General features: G+C 39.2%; 1 protein-coding gene across 1 annotated transcript in view; it reads right to left on the bottom strand.

The window, feature by feature from the left end:
- LOC148414789 (ephrin type-A receptor 3-like) overlaps positions 1 to 24,425 on the bottom strand; it is a 109,517-nt gene extending 85,092 nt beyond the window's left edge. Inside the window, exons 1-2 of the mRNA XM_088428800.1 lie at positions 24,271 to 24,425; positions 3,780 to 3,844 (exon numbers count right to left, since the gene is read on the bottom strand). Of these exons, the coding sequence (XP_088284926.1) occupies positions 3,780 to 3,844; positions 24,271 to 24,388 (183 nt within the window). The 5' untranslated portion in view covers positions 24,389 to 24,425. The remainder of the gene's footprint in view (positions 1 to 3,779; positions 3,845 to 24,270) is intronic.
- Between the last annotated feature and the right edge of the window lie 485 nt (positions 24,426 to 24,910).

Genomic DNA, 24,910 nt, shown 5'->3' with positions numbered 1-24,910 from the left:
TCTGTGCAGCGCTGAGTCCAGTCGGACATCACAGGACGGACACACACACATGCACACAACACTCCCCTGGGAGTAGTGATTAAAGCATTTATGGGAATAGTCATTGAGGGATAAAGAGGGCTTTATAATGTCTGTGTTTATTTCTTTGTACGCAGAGTTTGGAGTGGCTGGATTACTGCCACTTCCAAGACAGCAACTTATTTCCCCAGTTGGCGCCTCTGTTCATCATCACTTTTACTTGCCGTGGAGCACAGGTGTGTTTATGGACAGGAAAACAACCTGCGCTCCTTTCGCTGCCTAGATAATAATACACTTGCTATTTGAAAGACAATTTGCGTGACTGGGAAATATTTGTCAAGGCCCTTTAGGGCAGGATTGTTAGAATTAATCAAAACTCACAAAAAAATTAAAATGGAGTTGATCTCAAATGACGTTTGTTCATTATCATTACATCATAAATCATCATTAGAGTTTATTGCTCATAATATTCATTAGGTCTGCACTTTCATAGAAACGTTTAGAACACTGGTGCTCAAATGGGGGTACTAGTACCCCTGGGGTTCCTAAACCGCAGGGGGTACTTGAGCGTTTCAAGAAAACAAACAAACATGCAAAAATCCTTTAAAAGTAATCATTGGATCCATACGAGAATGGTTCGATCCAACTCGTCATGTGCCATGCGCGTTACCTGTCAAGTTAATGATTTCTTTTTGTGAACACATCTCTACTATGATCCCAAAAGAGGACATTTTCCTGTGGACAAATATTGATCATTATTTATTTTCCAGAACAGATCCATCCAAATGAATGTAAATAAAAAAACGTAGTTCCATCATCAAATCAAACTTAATTTAACTAAATTGATTGATTCCACTGTCAAATGTAAACACTGTCTAATGACATCACAGCTCACGTAACAAAAACCGAATCATATCGTGTTTTGCCCACTCCTGCTAATAATAGTATTAAAAACTAATCCTAAAACACTTAAATATAAAACTAAAATCAAACATTTTCTAAAAATGTAAAAACTAAAGTATTAACAAACCAAATATCAAAACCAAACCAAATTTAAAACACAAAAAAATGTCAACAAAATGAAAACCAGCTATAACGGACAAATCCAAAACAATAATCACCCTGCTCGGTAGTCAACACATTTGCACACGCACAGAGGTGAAGCACGAGTTCAGCCTGAACACTAATTGACATTTAGGAAGGGGCCGACTCCCTTCTCCCTGAGCCCAATCAAGGCAGCCAATCATCACAGAGCTCTCTTGATTGCTTTGAAGTGAAGCAGAGATGTCAGAGCGGGGTCGAAGTTCAACCATTCACTGGCTCCCCATAATATCCCTGCTGCTGCAATCATCTGATGTGTACACCTTCGAGCACATAATTGGCTCCCAAAGTTTGGAATTGAGCTCTGGCTTAGTTTAGGGCTAGCAAAATTAGAGAGGAGTGAAGAGCCTCCGGCAGTGGAGAGATGTTATGGGGCCTCTCATTTTCAAACATCATTATGACATATCTGTTTTGTGTCCCTCACGACGCGCGCCCCCCAGCTCGGTGACAGAAATGGGTCGCTCCGCTTCGTCTCGGCCACATCCGGCCCCGCACGGCTGGGATTAAATTTGACCCGCGGGGGTCAAGTGTGGTTTTTGGACTAATTCAGGTAGACAGTGGTCTCAGATTGGTTGGGAATGGCTCTCGCTGAAACCAATCTTCAAGGTTTTAAAAGATCAAAGGTCAACTTGATAAATACCCATTATATGAAACACAAGACTTACTTGCAACCACACCATCTTCCGCTCTGTTCTCCAACAACTTGTTATATTTTGACATTCACTGACCAGTTCTACAAACAATACACTAATGTATAGAGATACAGATAGAGTTCTAGCTTTCATCACTGGATTTGTTTTTTTTTTTTTTTTTTACAAATGTGAATACAAACCAAAATGATTCATGACCTCAGAACCACGAGAAAATCAGTTTGTGTTGTTATCCTTCTGTTTACAGACCACAATTAAAAGCGGACAAGAACCGATACTTTGGGCCGATACCCAGCCTTGTTTAAGAGTACTCGCGATGGCAGCCGAGACTAGTATCAGGCACTCCTGGAGTAGTTTTATGATCAAGATCTAGAACTAGAACACAAAATATACATTGCATTAGAATATAAGGAAAAATCTTCATTGCATTACATAGGCATTTGTTTAATATGGTATTAAAGTACTGTGAATTAAATTACTGTGGTAAAAAAAATGTGGTACAGTAAAGCAACTTCCTGGTGAGAGAGGAACAGTAAATGTTTGATATTTAGATTAAAGGAAAAACATTGAACAAAAACACTCAGGAGGTGAAATTTCCCGCAGATTGTGACATCATGTCCAAGCTTGAAGTGGCACAAACAACTTAGTTATCGTGCTTCCAGAAAAGTGCCAATCCTTGGCTAAAATACCTCAATTACAAAGTGGATTTTTTTTTTTTTCACAACCTGCATCAGAATGGAAGTTTTATTGCATTTCATTCGTGTTCACATTTTTTCTTTGCAGTTGTTTTGTTCTTTTTTTTTTGAGTCTTTCCTGTTTTGCTAGCGTTCTACTCTTTGTAGCGCGTTTGCCCCCCATTGACAAATGTAATCTTTCTGCAAACAAATAATTTGGTATTTTATACCAAACCACTTGACAGCAGTAGCTGATTGGAACATCATTGAAAACTTCATAAAACTGTCTTTCAAGTGACAAAAGCAAAACGAACAAGAAGTATCAACTACGTTTACATAAAAGTAAAGATGAAAACTTTCATCCACTTATGTCATTTCCTCTCTGTATTCACTCAGGGAAATGATGTCTAAGCTAGATAAAGGCAGATACAAAAAAGATGCATTTTAACTCTCCAGTCAGTAATTTGTAATTGTAAAATGAGAACAAACGTGCCTTTCATGAAGCCAGCGTAAACCGAATCATATTGCCAATACAAGAATACGCCGACTTGTTCATAACGAGTCACAGATGGAACAAATTATGCTCTTCTATGTGAACCTCCTTGAAAGAAAACATACACAAACATAAACAATATAGCCACACAATCAATGCATTTCAAGTGCATGAACTTGATACCCTCACTTGCTTGAGAAAACAAGCCCTCTAAGCTGCACTCACTTCAGCTGCCTCTTTGCTGCTCGCAACCATGAAACCGTGTGTGGCATCCTGCAATTCAAGCCGCCTCGTGCTGAATAGCGACGAGGAAGTTGGAACGGAATAGAATCTAATCACTGCCATTCACTCTCTCTTATTTCTATATTGAATCCACGTCCTCTCGCTTCACCCCTGATGTGAGGTGACTCGCATTTTGCCTTCACCTGCAATAGGAGGGTTATGCAACCTCTCCTGCACGCATATATATATATATATATATATATATATATATATATATATATATATATATATACATTTCTTCTTACATAAGAAAATTTACCACTGCCGCCTACCCCTTTGCTCTTGTCCTAAAAAAAAATGCCGTAATAAATGGAGGCTTCAGCGCCACAGTTTTCAGTGCAGCGGAAATAATTTGTAAATTCCCCCTGAAGACTCCTGATTTAGCAAGGAGAGCTGAAGAACTCTCTCCCAAGCTCACTGCACTGCGGCTCTTGATAAGTCCCGCCTCCCTTCCCTTAAAATAAAACATGACGCGCATAACTTATACATGGAGCGGCGGCACCAAGAAAGGCTGATGTTTGTTTGTGTGAGAGGATGCGAGTGTGTGCCGCGCATACTCACCCCCTCATTAGGATAAGCCTCCCAGCCCAGGTCGGCCAAGGCTGACATGGAGTCCAGCAACGTAACTGTGAAAGAGAAAACAAACATGTGAAGGCAGTCTTGCAAAGTGTTTGTTTTTGCACTGGGGGGGGGGGGGGGGGGGGGGGCGCTGCCTTGAATGCAGCAGATCAATGTTTCGCGGATGAGGTTGTGTGCGTCTGGAAGCCTTTTGTTGTGTTGGGAAACACTTGAGGTGGGAGCTTTTGTAGAATTGTAATGGTGCATTCAATGTGGTGGGCCTCGCAGCTGCCGGTGGTTTAAAGGGGACAGAAAGTCGCTCGGCGAGACTGAAACTGGCTAAGGATGCCAAGAGTTGGAGTTGGAAAGTTGGAAGTGATGCTCTTCCAATGTCAACCGCAACTACTGCTGTAGCTTTGTCATTTGGAAGGAGCAGAAGCTACAGCTTCAACAGCTTGCACTTTTCATGAAAGATGTTCTACAAGTTGGTGGAGTTCAGAGTGTGTCTGTGGGATTTTTTGTGATTACTAATCTTGAACTTGAGCAAAGGCCTGTTTTAATTCATTCCAATGGTGTTGTTTATGGTGACATGGCAGCGCATATGTCTTTTTTTAGTGCAATGTCAACAAAGTAGAATTATTGAGTGGCGCTGGTTTTCTATCTAGTCTTTATTTTTTACGTCTTTGGCTAGCACTACTGTGGAGGTCCAACTCATATACTGGACAAAAATAGAAATGCAACACAGCTGTTTTTGGGCCCATTTGTCTAGAGTTCAACAATTTCCCTCACTATTAGAAATCTGTCTAAATCTGTGTAAATGAGTACATTAATTGACAACTAATCAATTACCAAAAAAATCTATAACCGTTTTGATAATTAAACATTTTGAGATTTGGTTTATTTGTTTTTACTTGAGGACATTTGTTTTGCTTTGTTTGTTAGTATTAGGCTCACGGGGCTTCCCAAAGGCAAAATGATGGAAGTCTATTTTGGGGGCAGCATGCATCCTGTTTGAGATCTCGGTGCGATAGCAGGAAGTAGAGCGAAGATGTAGAAAGGTGACAATGACAAGTGATGGAAGGAAGGCGGCGTCTTGACCAGCAGGAGGCATAATGAAAACCTGCTTCTTCACCTGTGTGCACGGGTGGAGATTCATTTAATGTGTATGGCTGCACTACTTCCACTCAGGTCCAAATCAAGCCTTTAATGCTGCTGATCATCAATATTTAATCAGCATCCATATGCAGAGACGCCTGCTTCTCGCTTTCTTCTCGCCACTCAATTGCCATCATGTCAACATTCTCTGTTATGCAGATTACAGTATGGCTACAATCTAGGGGAACTTTTAAATAGCACACTCTTCAAGTCGCTGGGTTGAAAGCACATACATATGTGAATGAACAAACAATTGCTCCTTGATGGCTAAAACCAGAAGTCAACCATCGTACATTGCCAGTCTTATTGGCCACTTTTTTTTTCCATTGAAAATAGCATCAGAGTATGATTTATTCCAGTGAATGATCTTCACTGTTTGCATTGACCATTTGGAGTATATTATCCCAATATTGTGAATTGTAGCTTCCAGACTTTAGCTTTATAGTTTGAAAAAAAAAGGGAGGGTTGCATTCATTTCATTAGCGATTGCCAATGTAAGATGGCTACCGGTTGCTTTATTTCTCCCTATGGCAAATAAGTGGCATGGTTGTAAACATTCATATCCAAGTGTATGGTCCATTGTAACCAAACAGGGTAAAAGATGGGGTAAAGACATAAATAAGGTAAGGACTATCCCAGCCCTGAGTCCAAAAGAGACTGAGTCCATGCTGGGTTATTTATAGACAGAAATTGTTGATAATTTTCATGACCAGCAAGGATCAACAAATAACCAGTCCTGATGAGTAAAACCTACCAATCAATGGATTACAAGTTTAGCTGTGGTTAAAAAGAATGATTTCATTTCTTAGATTATAACGATAAGAAACAACGTTTCCCCAGTCAATATTACGCCAACATAAGAAAACTGGTGGCTACAGACCTTCATTTTTACAAAAACTATGAACCCAGCAAGTTGGTTCAGAAAAGAACCCAGCATTATTTCAGTAAGAACCCTTTAGGTTTATCAGCTATAAGACACAGCTCAGCCAACTGCCGATTTGGCACATTTTACCTCTGTTGTGTCAGAGTTTCATATTACCTCTTTTGCATGCATCTTTTTCATAACTGTTCCAAAAAGGCATGGTGTAATCACATTTTCTACACAGGGGCATATAAGCCTGTTTACAAGCTCATTTGTGCCACAAAGAGACAATTTCACACATTGTACAACATCTCCCTCGCATCCATGCACTTTGCAACTCATCAAACAGTGACATGAGAGAGGGACGCCACGCGGTAATTGTGGCTGCATTTGCGTGCCCGTGTGTGTTTGTGTCGAGTGAAAGCGGGATGAAATGAGCGCAATGACAAAAGGAGCAGAGGAGGAGAGGTGCTGAGCAACTAAAGGTCACGTGAATCCTGAAGCCTCACACATTAAGAGCATTTACTGTAGACCGCCTCCCTCCAGCAAGCGGCGTACCCAGAAAGGGAACGTAATAGCATGATTACATGTGATATCAAAGAGCGCTAGAGAATCACACACAGTCATATTTTGCAGAAAAAAGACATCTATAGTATCAGTAGGGTTTGTGGAAAGTGTCTACCTGTTACATTGTCAATCAGTAGCTGTCTCAATGGTGTTTTCAAGGGAAATGAGATGATACATGGTCATACTTCCGAGATGACATTCATTTTATAATCCATATAGCTGTGCCGTCAATCTGTTTGCCGCTGTTCTTTGTTTTGCCATTATAGTTTTATTTACAGTAGGATAGCCTGTATTTGTCGCACAATGGGGTAATTTGCAAATATGCTGATGCTACAAATTAGTTTCGCTAGGCTGAGATTGTAATGTATAATAACCATTATAAATCTGTCCCCACAAAAAAAGTATTATATTGTTTGTTAAAAAAAGACAGCGTGGTCTCTGACTATCTGTAGTTGAGGAGAAAAAAAAGGTGCATTGGCTACTACGCAAGGAAATAGTTTTCCTCCCCTTTATCCAAGCTGACATAAAGCTGAGGAAACAAGTTGCCGCTGGCTAGTTAGTCATGACCGCTTTCGTCTCATTTAATCAAAATGGCTCCAGTTTACCAAAGGATCAAGCCATGCAATCATATTGAAAAATTATGACCATTCGCTTTATTAAATTAGTAGCAATGTATTTTTTATTGTCAACTATATATATATATATATATATATATATATATATATATATATATATATATATATATATATATATATATATATATATATATATATATATATATATATATATAATAATGTGTGTGTGTGTGTGTGTGTACACACACACATCCCCTTACAAGAGGGAAACAGACTTGATGCCAAATGACCTGTACAGGTTTGCATTTCCCAAACCCATTCTGCAATCCTTTGGGAAAACAGAAACATACATTAAGATGCACATCAACACATTTTCTTTTCCTCCTCACACCTCTTGTCAATACTACTTATCATTTATAATCAATGCGTGCACTTATCAATTATGCATTACTGTAGATCCCATCCTGACTGTGCTGACACAGCATGACATCATTTTATAGTGCTTCTGGTCCAAGGATGCCTTTTTGTCTACTTTTATTATCAATAATCTGTGCGTACCAGCCTTCCTTATGAGCGAGCATGTAGCATTTGTTGAAATGTTCAAATCAAATTTGCTCCCACAACCTTAACAAAGCTGAGTTATTACCCTGAACAAACATTGTAAAATCACAAGCGTCACGGTTATAGAATTCATGGCCGAGCTCTTACTTTGATTGGAGGTGGAACTAATGAATTAGAGAGGGAGGGCAGCTCTTCCTTAAGCAAACATCAGCAAAGCATTCGAGTCTATATTTGATTCTCCCCCTTCCTACCACTCTCTCTCCCCCTCCTGAGACCTTAAATGGCGTTTGTGTGAGTGTCTGTAAGACGGGCTCATGTTCAGACCAATGATCAGTCTCTGAACAGTTTGATGAGACTCTATTTTAAATATGACATCATATACCAAATGTGTAAAGCACCTTTCAAATGAAATCACATGAACAAAAACAAACACACCAACACTCTTTTACCTAAACACATCATTTAAACAAAATGATTGATGAACACTACGTAATGTTAAATTACTTGGGTTCGCTGGTACTTTTTAGGTGAATCAACCCATGTATATATTTATAAATATTTTTGCCTTATCTCCTTCACACACATACTGTCCACACAACTGGTGAGCATATACTGTAGAGTATGGTGCACAGCCACCGCGCCGCATTTCTATAAGTTGTTTACGATTCTGCTGCCTTGCTGTTTCCATTCAAGCCCTTACTTGCCCTAAATTTTTTCGTAATAAAAGTTTTAAAAAATTAAATCCCCGCCCGAGCTAGCCACCTTCCCAGAATTCCCTGCAATGGGACTGCTTGCAAATGCAAAAACAGTTCGGTATCAGGAGTCCAAGCCGGTTCAGTAACTGCAGTACTTTGCTCTATGAACTGGGTGCATTTGTAGCTTGCCGACAAAAATATATTAAGCAAGTTTACTGATCGGATACGTCATTCCTAAATTCAATCAATACCAAAGACATATTTTATGTTTTATTTTAAAGAGTAAAAAGTCAAAAGTAATACATTACTTTAAACACATAAGTACTAAAGTGTCCACTATTATTCAATAAATTACTTTAACAATCAATTACTTCAGTACTAAAGTACCTTACAACTAAAGCAATCGATCACGTTCGGTATTAAAGTACGATCATGTTCGGTATTAAAGTACTAAGATAATGTGATGTGATGTATCAATTATTTTGGCTACTAAAGTAATTGGGAATTGTAGTATTGTATTACTTAAATTAAGCATTCAATTAAAAAAATCAATAATAATCAATTACTTTAGGTACTAATTACTTCAGTACTTAACTCATTCAATCCCAAAGACGTATTTATACGGCTTTACAGTCCACGCGTTCATTTCCAAGTTACTAATTTACACATGGTTTTATATTAGGGTATTGAGGGCCTCAAAATAGTTTTCTGTATAAATAAATAAATAAATAACATACTAATGTTTAACTTGTAATATTTAAGACTCTTCTGTGATTGAATTAGTTGATTACCTAAAGTAATTGATGTCTTTAGTACTTATTTCATTAATTCTCCACCATTTTTAAATCACTGAAAAAAAATAGAAATAAAATAATAAGTACCTGGAACTGAATGTCTGGACTCTTGAAAAACATTTGGTATTGAAGGAGTGAATCGTTTTGTCGCCTCTAACATTAGAGACGGTTTAAATATTAGCACTGCACTTAATTATTTGAGGAATAACTTATTGTAGTAATAGTTCAATAAAAATGTTTTGTCGCCTCTAACATTAGAGACGGTTTAAATATTAGCACTGCACTTAATTATTTGAGGAATAACTTATTGTAGTAATAGTTCAATAAAAATGGTCTTGAACACAAAAGTTAAATAAAAATTGTACCTAAATATGTATAGAAATATATAAACCAACTGAAAATACAAATGATTGCATTCTCTCTCTCTCTCTTTTTCTCTGGTAGAGCTGGGCAGAACCTGCCAAGCCTCAAGCAGCGATGCCAACATCTCGGCTGGCACACAAAGAGACCAGGATGCTTATACACTTGCACATACACACAGTGATGGAAAAATGCCACACCAGGGATGTGAAGCACAGTGCATAACTTCATACATAGTTAATTAGGTTGTTTTTAATTGAGTACAAACAATTGACTATAGGCGACAAGCTACGAATTTGTCCACATTGCTCTTTTTGTTTTTGGCTGGTTTTATTCTTCACTGTTAACCAGGCTGTTTTTCTAAAACATAAAATAACACCTAACCCAAACAAAACAAAAAAAACCTACATCTAACATTCCAATCCAGTAAAATGCATATGCAGTGAATGTAACGGCAAAGTTATCGTCAGAAGGACTATTCATTATTAATTTGGCTGTTGTCATTATTATTTTAGTAACTGTATTAATATCAAGGTTGTTAATCCAAACCAATGTGGGCTTTTTCCCAAATCCCAAAAGCATGTGCTATGTTCATTGAAGACTCCAAATGGCTGATGGATGTAATTTAAGAGTGTGAGTGATAGTGGCATGCTGTGCCCTGTGATTGACTGGCCACCACTCCTGCGTGTACCCTATTCAAAATTAACTGGACACCCCAATAGGGCCAGTTCTATTGGAAAATGGTTAGGAAGATAATTTTGTTGAAAACTCTTTTCAAATCATGAAAAATCAAGCTATGAGATTACAACAACAACTTAAACATGTTGTTTGGTAGTGACTTCCACACTATATATTCCTTGTGCTAAATGTGTTAAGTCCCTGATACAATTTTATTTGCTTAAAGAGAACCTTAAAGCGGAGTATAAAACGTGATTTTTAATAAAGAGCTTACTTTATGGCTAATAAGGGATGTAAAGTATCCTGGTGGTTACAATGGTACCTTGACTTACAAGTCACATTTTGTTTACTCTCGTCTCCATTTACGCGTAGCGTAATCTCCTCTTCCTCTTCCTTACATTTCGGACCACCCCTGCAGCAAATCAACTCCAAGATATCTAAGTATCCTATTTAAATACTCCCTTTGCATTTGTTTTAAATAGCAGCATTTTATTCTTTAGGTCTTTAAACACACTTTGAAAATAATACAAACATATGGGCATGGGCAAATAGAAGGGGGTCAGTTGGTGAAAATGCAAATATTACAGAGGAGCAAGAAAAGCATGAAAAACAAAGAAGCGATGCCAAAGACTCTGAAGCGCTGTTGGTACCTTTGCATGCTTCGCGAAGCATAAAATACTGAATAAAATGTAATATTACGCTACAAAAGCTTGTTTTGCATTTTTCTCAAAATGGGGGTTCACTTTATGGAAAAAAATCATTATAGAAAAAACAAACAAAATATTTTGACCTTGAGTTTTTAGCACATTGTTTCTTCTTTGTACATGAAACAAAACAAAGCAGTCCCATTGTATTGGATCGTACCTAGTAAAAACATGCAAGCAATATATTGAAAGAAAGCAAGATCAACAGATCAGAAAAAAATGTGTTTCCAATAGTGTACTTATCATTCTATGTGCTTCTGCTAAACACTTTTTTTCCCATATACGTCAATAATCATGCTTAAAGATGTATATTGTAAAGTGAAACTGCAGTCATCACTCTCTGCAGGCATAAACAACTGGATTGAAGAGGATGTGATGTTTAATAATCTTCAGGGAAAACTAGGCTGGTAAAACAAATTTACAATCATAAAATACTGGGCCATCATTCAGCAGTTGACCGTAGAACACCCAAAATTAGGCATTCAGTGAGCCATGCTATTGCTTTATTTAAACATGAGACCTCAAAATGAGACTTACTTCCACAGTCATTGATGATTGGGTGAATGCATTGTACCCACAAATTCATGCATGGGCTGTTTTAACATAATCACACATTAACAATTTGTTGTTGTTGTTGCTACATTTCAGCAGTTAACATACATGCCGTCATTAGTACGAAAAAAACTACCTGTATTCCATCAGGCTATTCACGGATGTAACATCAATTGGATTTTTGATTAGATGATCAAGGATGCAGAGCTGATAATTCTGCTTTACACAGAGGAGTGATTTAACTCGTTTTTAGTTTACAGCAATGCATGTTGCCAATGATGGTTAGGCAACACGAAAGAAGCACTGCATAGATCCAACCACTAGAATATGCCAAGACTGTTTTTGTATACCGTAAATATTACATAAATGGAGAATTGTTATTTATTTGTTCATTTACAAAAAGATATTGTGCATAAACTAAAATAGTAAACGAGGTTAAATTGAGATTGAAAGGTGAGATTCCAAAGTAATGACAAAAAAAGGGGCGGTGGGGGGGTGCATGCATGGAAATACTCTTAAAATAGGTTTTAAAAAAAAGCAGTAGAGGAGCAAACTATTACAATACTGTACCTTGTTTTCACAAATTAGGAAGAACGTGAGCGTGTGAAGATTATTAAATTAACTGCATATATGTGTTACTGCACTGTTTGCTATGATAAATCTCCCCCTTGCTTTTCCTAGCCTGACAGTGAATGCTTTTCCACTGATTGCTAGCATTAAGCTTACCTAAAATGAACTATTAATTGTAAATATAAAATTTGCGCAATTAATTTTGTTATGTGTTTAGTTGTTCAGTAAACTCCAACTGCGATGTCATTAAGCTTCTTAAAGCATACTCAGGGAAGGCAAACAAGCGACACGACACATTCATGGAGCATTCGCAACACAGGAACACACTCTGCGCTATTGAGCACATATATTGGTTTTCCTTTGACTTTCTATGATTGAAAGCCAAAATCGAAATCCTGATTACATTTTGATAAACTGCCCGTACAGCACATGTGATATCTGAGTCCTTGCGGTCCACTCCGTCACATACTTCACCGTGCTTCCTCCCGTTTGACAGTTGCGCCCGAACGAGGTGGGGAGGTTGTTGTCAGGGCAACACAAAGGCCAGCAGAGAGCAGGACCGACGAGTGCAAACAGATGAGCTATGAACTTTGGGAAGAAAGCTGCCCCGCAGCAGGAGCGCTCCACTCACTGCTGTCTTTTCATCAGTCCTCTCTCCACTCATCCACAACCCACCAGAGGCCCTGCACTTGTTTTTCTTCTAGTTATCTCTTGCCGTGCCCATCCACTGGTCATGTCACTTTAATGGAGGCTCCGAAAGTGTGTTTGTGTGTGTGCGTCTATGTTCTTTGCTTATGACTTTCCATGATTGTTTCATAACTGGTCTTCCTCTTGCGAAGTAGTGAGAACTGCAAGATGAAGGTTACGCTTTGCAAAGCTGGAGGCGTAGAACAACACTTGTTGCCCTTTTTGGAAAGGCTTTTAAGAAAAGTGTTTCCACACTATCGCAAAATATCAATCGCATCCCTGCTACAGTATATCAGAATGTTTTTAGATGTTTTTACAGTGTATTTACGTTCTGTAATGACCTCATGTGGGGATTAAAAAGCAATTTCGCTGATGCAGTTTAAGCCATTAGGGAGAACTGAACACACTCAAATAGATGCTGTTGTCAGCCACAGCGCTTTTCCAGAATTTCACACGCAAACTTGTCAACCTCACACATGGAAGTTGATTTGTCGATGCACCCCCACTAGTCTAAACACAGTTAGATTTATGGAATACGAATTTACCAGCAAAATTCACCCTCCTGTACCCATCTCATGGGTTGGCCATTTTTCCGCTTGCTGTCTACTGAAAATAACATCCCAGTTGTGTACGGCTCATATCATGACAAATTACGACTCCCCTGTTTTCTGAGTTGGGTCATGTGACTGATGTTCACAAGCTCAGTCATGATTGTTCATTATCTGAGCACTTAGCAACATTGATGTCATGTTCAGTCAACAGCAAATGGCAAAATGCACTAATAACAAAAATCCTCAGTTTAGAGTAGTGGGGCCTGTAGGTGGAATGGTAGACCAAATGTTATGAAAAAATGTGCAGGTTTGCAACTATTGCAGGTGGAATGGCAACATAGCCTCAGTGATTAATTGAGGTTTACTGTAAATATTAGAGCGTTCACAATCAAAAAATTTTAACAGACTTTATTGTCAAAAGATGACAATACTGTAGAATGGAGCCCTATTAAAACAAAAAAAGAAATATTTATCCAGATATTTGCTTTGTGTGTATTTGAATAAGATTGAGTCATGGCACTAACGCCACTTGGTCTTGACTGGGACTCCGACCTTTGTGACTCGAACATGACTTAGATTTAGTAAAAATATTATTTTTCTCTTTTAAATTTGATTCTTGATCTCCTGTGAACTTGAACTTGGAATTAGACCGTGAGGATTCAATCTTGATTTGGATCCAGGTCTTTGACCCTCAAATTTGACTTTGACTTGATAAAGTTGGACTTCATTATAGCCCTGCCACACATATATAGTAAAATCTCAGATACACGGTGGAATGTGACAGAGAGATGATTCAAGACGGACGAAAAAAATGGCAATTACCATGAGCAGCCTTGACGAAAGCTTGGCAGTCACGACAACAGATCATATGTACTCTAATTCTACAAATCGCTAGAAAGTGCTCTTTCCTCAGAAATTACACTTGAATATCAGGAAAGCTTTTTCTGAGCCGAAATGTCAAAGAAAGATTAACACCACAGCATATAATTAGAATAACATGTACATATTCCCTTGATGGATTGTGATCACTATATGTCTCTCAATTTTGACGTAGTAACTTTATTCTGACTACATTGAAGATGTATGAGCTGCTATTGCATACAGTATAGTGTACACTACCAGCGCTAATGGATAACAGAAAAAAAAGAAAAAAAAAACTTTGTTCTGACAGCCTATGACAATAGCCCTGTCCTAGTTTGTCACTTGAAGATGCACTAGAGTGTGTGCCTTTGAATGCGTGGGGTTGTCTGCTGGTTGAATGCTTGCTGTGCTGAACTGTGACACCCAGTCAGACCCAGACACTTGTTTCTTTTTTAATAAGAGATGCCGACACTTCATCAAGGGCAAAGAGCTACACACACACACACACACACACACACACAACTCCTTGCATGTGCCCTCACTTACACAAGCACAGGGGACCTTGAGGGATTCACAAACAACTTTGTAAACTAGTAACACGACGCCATTAAACACTTGCAGCATTTCTTAAGTGAATGAAATTAGTATAGCGAAGAATGACCGTTGACTAAAGGCCGCTGGATGAGACAGCGTTTCTGACTATGAAATGTGTTTACATCGCCATGCTCAGGTTTGCGGTGCCGCCTCTATGTTTCTTCTTGACCTTTTACAGTGTAAGACATTCCTCCTGATGAGAGCAGAGTCCTGATAGCCTGTGGACTCACACTTCTGTCACACAGTGGTTGGCCACAGGAGGGGAAATTAGAGCAGTGGGCCTTAGCACTTGACACGGATAGGAAATCACATGGCAGACAGGTTGTTACTTGTGATGCGCGTACACACAAAGGCAGTGTCTGTCGACACATCCAAAGGACATTTGTTCAAAGGCTTCCAAGCAGCCTATTATTTTGATTTGAATGTAAAATTGTTGGAATTTCTTCAAAAATTATGATGTGTTTGAATATTATTTGTGACTAGCTGAAAACTAACAGGAAACCTTCGCCCATTTGCGTATCACATTTATCATTTTAGTGCTATATTTGTTATGGCCTAAGCACAACAGGGGCACCATATATCCCATTTTAAACAATGCAGTCCAGATTTTTTACCCAGATTTCACTAGCTACATTGGTTTGTTTTGATTTTACATAAGTTACAGTCCATTTTATAATACTTTTCGGTCTTGCAAGCTAACTGTTTGGGCCATGTATATGTCAAACATTCGGTTATCATAGAGATTTATACGATTAATCAATTAAAAAAGGCCATTAATGCCTGCTTCTTAGTGGACGAATTTTGGCTAATGAAGTCAAGTTGAGCTTTCTGGCAATGTGTTTCCAATGTAGGACAGCAAGTTATATTGTGCCAGATAACTTTGTTTTGTTTTTTAACAAGGAAAATAGTGTTTCCATTTATTGATCAACTGCTACATGGCAAACATCCAGAGTGACTACCATATGTCTCTGACTATAAACTGAACTGGGTTATAAACTGCACTGACAAAAATTTAAAAGAAACTCTATTTTGTCATGTATAGGCTGCACAAGACTATAAATCGCAGATTGTAACATCAGATATTTACGCAGAAAGATGGTACATCGACGTTATTTAAACTTTTGTTTTTATTAAAACCTTCATTTTTCAAGCTATCTTATTAAAGCAATATCACGCTTTCAACACAGACCGAACAGGCCTGCATGTTTAGGAATGAGCAGCACCAACACACAATTCAAACATACGTGCACATTTAGGATTAAGAGCAGCACCAACATATTTTCACTATAAGACAGACACACTCAGATTGTTAGAATACTGCAACATTATAACTCTTACATGGCTTTTTGCTTTTACTAGTGGAGAATGCCTCATGATGGCGAATAAAATAGCAGTTCAAACTGAAAATCACGACTGTGAAAGTCTTCTTCTGTCTGCCTTTGTTTTTGAGGACATTGCTAGTACATAGCTAGTACAAAAAACTGCAGATTAGCCGCAATGGAATATAAGCCGCAGAGCTCAAAGTGTGAGGAAAAAAATATTGGTTTATAGTCTGAAATTTACAGTATTGTACTTGCTCGTGCAGCAGACTGGAGGTGCGTTCCTTGACCACTCACACAGTACGGCATCGCAAATATCCATAGAAATACTGACCACCAAAGAGCAATACCATTTTACGTGGAAACATTTTACTATTTATTTGACCAATTAAATAAGAACATCCATATATTTACTCAATTTACAGGGCTCAGGTAACAACCAATCACAGCTATCAGATTGCAAACGTCACATGACCAAACCCAGTAAAGAGATGGGCCGAAACTAGGAGTACTTTTTTCTTAAACTGCTTAATGTCCCCAGTCATTAACGCAGACCAAGCCAAACGTGCAGTGCAAACAGAGAGAGGACCACAGAGAAACTGGAAACAGCAGAATTCAATTAGGCCACACTTTGGGTCAGGAAAACAGAAGTAATGGCCTGTACAGCGTATGCATGTGAGTGATGAAGAATTTGCAAGGGAGCAAAGAATGTGTGTAGCGGGGGCACCTTTTATATCTAAATCCAGAAGAGCATTCACATTGATGTGCGTGCACAACATGGACTGAGGGTGATGAACATAGAGATTGATCATCCTATCAAAAATGAAACCTGGAGTAATGCCTTATAAGGCTGGCTTCAATGGTTTAGCATATTTCTCCTCAGGTTTATGAAAACTTCATGGAAACTAAAAAAGTTCTTTCAATGAGCAGCAAAAAGAGGAATGCTGAATAAAACATTTTCCTCATGGTTCAGATGCTGTAATGTGGCCTCGATACTCTGCTGTAGCATGCAAGATTTCAGAAATCATTTGTGCACGTGTTGGTGGAATTCTCAGTGAAGCAGGGGGTGTGGCCTCAATAGGCCTGCAGGACATTTGCATAGCAGAACTTCCACTGAATTTGGAACAAATGTGGTTTTAGCAGACTATCCTGCTTCGAACAACCAACCCACAAGTTTGGACTTGGCCCTCGTTTAAAGTGGTGCCTTGACTTAAGCAACAATTCCAAGACCATGCTCATAACTGAAAACAGTTGTATCTCAAATCGTCAAGCCCCATTGAGATTAGACTAACGATTCGTAATCCAGTTTTAACCTTTTGTACTCGTTATGCTTGCCTTGACCATCAGAATACAGTCCAACAGGCATACAGATTCAACCTCACTAGAATCACGGGTGTGCTGGAGACTATCTCAGCTGTCTCTGAGCAGTGGGCGGGGTACACCTTGATCTGATTGCCAGCCAATCCCACAGAGACATACAACCATTCACACTCACAAACACACTAAAGGGCAATTGGAGTTTCCATAATCCCTGCCATCGATGTTTTTGGAAATTGGAGTGGAAACCGGAGTGTGGTCAGCGTGTAAATAGCTTAACTCATTCACTTCCAAAAACGTTTTTATACGCTTTATTTCTAGTCCAGAAATTCAATATCAGGTATATATTTATGAATATCTTTTAATTTTTCTGTGCTGGGCTTGAGGAAGGTCTACAATAGATTGGTACTCAGTGTTAGGAGTAATGCATTACAAAAGTAATGTAATTACTGTAATGCATAACAAAGGTAATGTAATTATTGTAATGGCTTACACTACTTTGTTTACAGCAAAAACTAATGCATTACAAAAGTAATGTAATTACTGAAATGCATTACTTTTTGCTGTAAATGAAGTAGTGTAAGGCCTTATCCACAAAAAAATAATAATATTTTACTCAGTACAAATGACATTAACATACGTTACAATGCATTACAATATATAGTTATACAGTTTTTAAGTCACTTGCCCAACAATGCTGGTACTAAATGAGTTAAATGCTGTCACAGTTGAATGCAATGGGTGAAATGTCCCATTAGTCCATGTGCATATTGGCTGCACACTTGCTTGATGTGTCATCTTTTTATTGGATGGTAAAAAAATAACTCATAGTTGGCACAAAAAGTAAAAAGAATTTTGCATATAATGTGTTAACGGATAACGACAGAGCCAAATGCAGAGGCGCTAGCAAGACATGGCTCATTGTGCCAAGCTAATCCAACCAGCATGCTTGCTTTACATTCCTATTGAGGTTTCGATACAAACACACTTAGTATTTTCATTTCACCCTTGGCTAGAATCTAATGAAGCAGCCATCAAGTAAAACACATACAACAAAGAGCAAAGATCAATGTGCTGCATGTTCTGCTCCCTTCAGAAGACAAGAAATACTTCAAATAATCGAGGCTGATTCGCATGGTTTATTTATTAATACAAGACAAAGCTTCATCGGGCTTACAATCAGTATGTGTTGCCACAACACGTGCCTCTTTGTCTTTTGTTTCGCCTCACTCCCGTGGCTTTGCTTTTTACCTTTGCTTTTCATTGATCTTAGCGCACACACAGGATTACACCCAAGCACACAAACACAGTATATGTTCCTAGCCTTCACACCAGAATCATTCCCTGTCACTGCACTGTATTTATGGCCTCATCTATCAGCTAGCCGCAGGAATGCTTGACGCTATTCTCTGGACCAAGACCACCAAACTGCCCCCTAGCCATACATTAGGATGGAATGAGTGTCTGTGGGCGTGCATGCACAATGCATGGGCACCAACCTCGATGTGCCTATGCATTACACATATGCGGCCCCACCTTGCTCCGAGTCTTACTGCAGGAGGGGAAGGAGAAAGAGCTCAACTAAGAACAGAAGAGAAAACAATCCAAAAGAGAGATAAAGCAAACTAGGGCACATATGAAAGAAGGAGATTAGAGAAAATAAAAAAAATATCAGGTGCGTGCCTGTGCTTTTTGTTGCCTCTCTTTTTACTGCTCTCTGGCGACAAGAGCGATCTATAGCCTCTTCTGTTCAAGGTCATGGCTGTTACACAGGAGTGCGCCCATCGTGAGCGCACAAAAGCACATTCACACTGAGGTATGGCTCTGCCGATAACTACAAGCAACCCTTATAGATTAAAGCAATTAAAGCAGAGGAGACCTTTGACCCTGCATTATACCACAGTCAGGATCTTGTGTGAATCATTAAAATGGTGTGCACGTGCGTGCTTGTGTCAGTAGAGGGCATGTTCTACATATGCTTGTCTCTGCAAATAACTGCTCACGTTAACCTTACAAAGCAATACGGAGAAGCCTCTTACAACAACTTCCCTCTGGCATCTCTACCTAAAACCAACATAATGAAAAACCTCATGTGAATGAGGGTGCGCTGTATATTCGGTATAGATTTCGATGATGCTAACCAATTACGATGATGCTGGCCATACATGCTTCTACATCAAACCGGTCTTCTCTACTGGTTGGGAACTACTGGTTATGCGAGGCACTATGCTAGTAAGTAAGCAAATAAGCTACTGGCTACTCCGGATATCATTATAAAGGATGACGAGGACTAGCTAATCATGTGACACACTAAGAAAAGCAGAAAACAAAAAATCTGCAGAAACCGCTACGCAAACGTGAAATGTAAAATACTGGCTTCTGTAGTGAAGTTTACTTTTAATAGAGGTCTTTCTGCAGAAGTGTTGAAGCAGAGAGTTGGTCTAGTCAACTACAAACACTTCTGAAAAATGGAAATTAATCAATATGTTATGCATATGTCAGCTAGAAGGAACAGCCGATTAATGAATATATAATAAATCAAATAAAAAATCAAGCATTTTTTTTTTTAGATAGACACTGCTCTTAATATTTGGTGATTTTTTTGGTCCATAACATGTCACTAAATAGGGCAAACATTTTGGTCATTGTTTTCCAAAACAAAGCACATCATTTCGATTGAACACAATGATTATGGGTCTGTCCACGAAGAACAAAATAAATCCGATCATATAACGAGCTGGGAGGATTAAGGATTTGGACAATTTTAGGTCCCAACAATTAACTGATGATTAAAAATGATCAATTAATTAGATGATCAATTAGTTGTCCACTGATTAATCGCTCCACCTTTATAATAAATATTAGTCTTCAGAAAGTTACGATATATTTTTTTTTTAATGAATGTATCTTTGCTAATAGACAGTGTATTAATAAAATTGATTATTGTATTCATAATTCTCTTGCCATCAATTGATACTTTGACAGAGTTTAGGCCATAACAGCCTACCATCGAGCTTAGCAAACCTCCAAAGGGAGGCACATTTTTATTTATTTGTTTATTTATTTAGTCATTCATTCATTTTACCACGCTTTGATACATTTTTTATAAACTCGCTTCTCACACTGCACTCACAGGTTTCTAACTGTTTAGACGCTATAGTCTAATTAGCATGACCTGAAAGGGAAACCCCAACAATGTTTTCAAGGATTGAGGGGGCTGTGTATCTAGGATCACAAAAATAGAAAACAGCGGAGCCAAAGACAGTTCGACAAAAGAAGGTGAAATTGGGGAAAACAACAGGTGTAAAGATGGAGCCGCACAAAGAGTACAGACCTAGGGACACCCATCCGCATGTTACATCAGTTTGCCCTCAGGGTTCACACAAGACAGAATAAGTGTGTGGGGCTCCCTCTGCTGGTACGCAATCATCTCCTAATCCTCTTTCTCTCTCATGTGTTTCTGACAAAGACTTTAAAAAGGGACTTGTGAAAACAGTAATTTCCACGATAGATCATGTTCCCCTGTCTGCAGTTAGCGCCAATTTCAAGCAATCTGATCAATTCCCCCTGTAGCACTTTGTTCCGCTTGTCCACCCTCACAACTGCTCTTCTTGTAAATGCCAACAATCTCCGCATAAGATCACGTAGTAAACAAAGCTTGTTGATACTGAAACACAATTTTAGCTCACAGTATCAGCTGTGTCCAAGGACCCTTTTGCTCTTTAATTGGTGCTGATTGGGGAACTGTAAGTTTTTATGACAGCTCCAGCCTGCGAGCCCATTCCCACACACGCACATACTATGAAGTCAAACCATTTCAGCCTTCAGCAGAAGGCTTCAAGTTGAAGAAAAGGTTGCTAAGAAGGACTTAAATGGCTCTATCAGAGTGCACCTATCCATGAGCTAAGTTATTCTCTACCTGTTTTTTTTGTATGTTTTGTTTGTTTTTGCCCCCTAAAAAGCACAAAATATGTCAATGTTGGGCAGATGACATCCGTTCTGGCTTGTCTGCCACAAAATTGTGTCACTAATAAATGAAGAAAAAAAAAAGTGAAGGAAAAAGTGAAAACATACACAATTTGGCAAGGGAGTGAGTACAACCCAATTTAGCATGGTTGTTTCATGTTCCATTCAGTCGGCTTTTAATTTGAAAAGAAAAATGTACAGTTCCTGTCATGGGATTAAAAACTAGAGCCACACTAAAGGCAATTAAAACTGGCAAAACACATCAGAAAAATGACGCAAACACCGCTGCCAGCAAGCTTCAGTCTGAATTTCACAGCATACAGGAGAGGAGAGGGGTGTCGCTTAGTCGGCAACAACAGTAAAGCATTTCAGCAGGTCAAGAAAAGAGAGCAATGCTGAGCTTCCACATCTTAAAAAGACCTACCAAAGCAAGTCAATATCATTACATTCCACTCCAATTGCAAAGTCCTACTTCAAAATCAACACACCACATTATTTATGGCCGACAAAACAATAGCAGTAGCAAGCTTTTATTTTGAAGTTGGCCTTTGCAGCGATGGTGGCTACTAGCAAGCTTTCCTCCTCCTTGTGTGTTTTTATTTCCATCACATCACGGCTTTCCCAGCATCAACAGACCACCATTAAAAAAGTGTTCAATCGCTGATTAAGTAATCTAATAAATTGTCAATCAATTACACTGTCACTGTATGATACGGCACAGGTGCCCAAAGTTAGCACTAGCCGCTAACTACATGTTGCCAGTGTAGCATTCGAATACAGTTTAATATTTCGTATTGAGACCCAAAAACAGACCATCAAAGCATTAAAAGATTGTCTGCTGCGAAACAATGTGCAAAAGTACGTTTTTGTTTGTTTGTTTGTTTGTTTGTTTTTTCTCCTATGTTTTAGTTTTTAGCCAAGTGTGTCTCATGTTTGGTTTTAGTCAAACATTTTCATCTTGGTTAATCCCTATTAAAAACAATTAAAAATCTAATTTTCTGATACTTGCAGAAACCTTGTTAAAATCTCACGCACCCCCTGGAATGCCATCACGTACCCCCAATCATGCTCATACCTCCATTTGAAATGTTCTGACATACGAGGTACAGCATTATGTAGTGTAGAAGCTGTATCAAAAGTCTGCGTCAAAAACATTCACATCCATTTTTTAATCGGCATTGCCACAGTAGTCTTCATTTAACAAATTGTGCTAATTTCTTACAGTGAACTGCATTAAATCAGTATTATTATTCGTGCGCTTTAGACTGGGCAGGTGCAACTAATGATGTAGCCGGGAATGGGAGGTGTTTACTATACAGAAGTGGGCTTGAGGTGCAAATTGGGCCAGTGTGTGTGAAACAGCTGGATACCAAGCTCACATGAGGACGAGAGAGTAAAAATCTAGAAAAAGTCACTCGGTGTATATATCAATTAAAGTGGGAGCTGGCCATGTACACCGCAAGCTCGTTTATCTAAATCAACAGGAGTTTCAATTCATCATCCTTCATTGTGCATTCACCTCAATGAATATTTCATCACATGCATTCTGCATTGTCTCCACTTGTTTAAACACTCCTCCCTTGACTGCCTCTCCTCATCCTCAGTCTTCGTCTATCCTCCCGAGCCAGGGAGAACTCCTCCGGGCTGTGACATACATTCAGCATTGTACCTATGCGCGGAGCTTACACGCTCAAACTGGAGGTCTCATCCATTCTGGTTGAGGTGTGGCCTGTTTGATGTGATTCATTGTGTGAGACCTGAGCATCACGTATTTTAAAACAATTTATAGCCACTCCTTGAGATACTAGCAAACGATGCATTTTGTTATGACTTTTGCTTAACTTTAGTTAGCGCTAATGTTTAAAATGATTTCTTCTTGTTGATGAATCACTTAGTTTCAGTTTAGGCACTTTTAATTGTATCTAATTGATGTTTAAAGTCAAAAGAACACATATTACTAAGCTCATATGGATGATCGATACCACGTTTTTAAGACCGATACCAGTAAGAATATTCACCCTTTCTCACGATACTGAGCAGTGATACATCTAGTATTTTTGACATATAAAATCTCATGAAACACAAGAGCGAAAGATTGTGAGCAGTCTTATTTATTAGTTTATTTATGTAGTTGCAGTTTATGGTGTCAAACTACTGCAATATAGCGGCTGCAACTGCAGAGGAGTGCTTATTCAAAGAATTTTCTTTTTTTTTTTTTGTCTTAGGTAGTGATGGCTCGTAGCAGCAATCACCACAAGTTCCTTCATAATAAATCAAGGACATTTGTAGCAAAGTGTTGGACTTTGTTGTAAGATTAAATTCTAACATTGACAAGAATATTGCATAAGATTTTGCTCCTCTGAAATGCTTTGAAACGCTCTTCTTTTTCTTCTCCTGTTTTTTATGCAAACTTCTGGAGTAAGTCAGATCACACATGCAGTCCTGACACTGCCTGACAGCATCATTTCTCCTCCTGGCCAATAAGTTGCTTAATAAAGTGCTCATCATTCGTCTCCCCGCCTGCTTTCATACGGAGCGATTACTTCTTTTCTCTTCTGCAAGTTGCCAGTAAACAAGCCATCTTGCATGTTTCAGGCGGGGAAGCAGTCAGGAGTAGTTAGCGACTAAATGTATTGGCCGAACATCGATGTTAATATAATAACACAGAGAGGTTGTGACAAATGTAATGCAATTGCTGCCTCTCATTTGCAGACTGAGTTAGATGGCTTGAGTCCACAGAAGAAAAGACATCATCCCTCAGCGTGTTTTAATGAACGCGTCTGGATGAGATTAGTCTTGTTTGGAGGCTTAATTGTTACAAGTTCGCCCACTTTGGTGTTTCGGCTCCACAACAGCCTTCCGTCGTCACATGTCATGCAAATTTAATGTCAAAATCCCTTGCAAAGGAGGGGAACGTGACGCGCGCTTTCTCCCCTCCATCTACTAGCTCTTTTTGTGGCTCTTTATGCATGATTCATAACCCGAGCGGAGCACTTCATCGGGAAGCGCCAAAGCTCCTCGCCCGGCAAGTGGGCGCTCCAGATGGGGCTCCTTCCACATCATCCTCGGTACCCCCCTCCCTTCTCCCTACCCGGCCAAGTAGCCCGCGCACACCCACCAACCTACCTTCATTATCGGGATAATTCCTTAAGGCTCCACACGGCGACAACACGTGAAAAAGCACCGAGGAGGTGAGAAGGAAAAGGGAAGGATAGATCCACAAGACGCGCGGAGTCGGGGCCATTTTTCAGGCTGCGCTTCGCCCTCGATGCATCCCTGTTGGCGGCGTGGAGAGTGTGCGCGCAGCCCGGAGATGAGGAGAGAGAGAGTGGAGAGGGCGAGAGAGGAGGTGGGAGGTAGGAAAGACGGGAAGGAGGGTCGCTAGTCAGCCAAGTGCTGTCAATCATCCGCCTGGCCCCCCCTGGCTGTTTGGGAGCCTGTGGACGCACGCGCGCAATGCTTCAAAGTGAAGCTAATTCTACAGCGATGGGATGTAACAAGTAGAAATTGTATCTTACTCTGCTAAGAAAAGTTACACCAAGTACGTTTTTCAGGCCACTGTACTTGAATATTGTTTTCTACTTTTACTCCTTACATTTAAAAATATATAACGTGGTCTCTTGACCTGTGAGTTTAATTCATTTAGTGACTTCTATCTCAAATCATCTGTTCCCATTGAGTTGAATGGAAATACCTTCAATTCGTCCCAGCTCCCATAAAACAGTGTCGTTAGTTTGTATGTTGTTGTTTTGTTTTTTTTGGGGGG

The sequence above is a fragment of the Hippichthys cyanospilos genome, chromosome 12 (assembly GCF_059441005.1).
Source record: "Hippichthys cyanospilos isolate Australia breed blue-spotted pipefish chromosome 12, RoL_Hcya_1.0, whole genome shotgun sequence".
Taxonomy (NCBI): domain Eukaryota; kingdom Metazoa; phylum Chordata; class Actinopteri; order Syngnathiformes; family Syngnathidae; genus Hippichthys; species Hippichthys cyanospilos.
The sequence above is the reverse complement of the archived record's forward strand: the minus strand, read 5'-3'. Positions and strand labels throughout refer to the sequence as shown.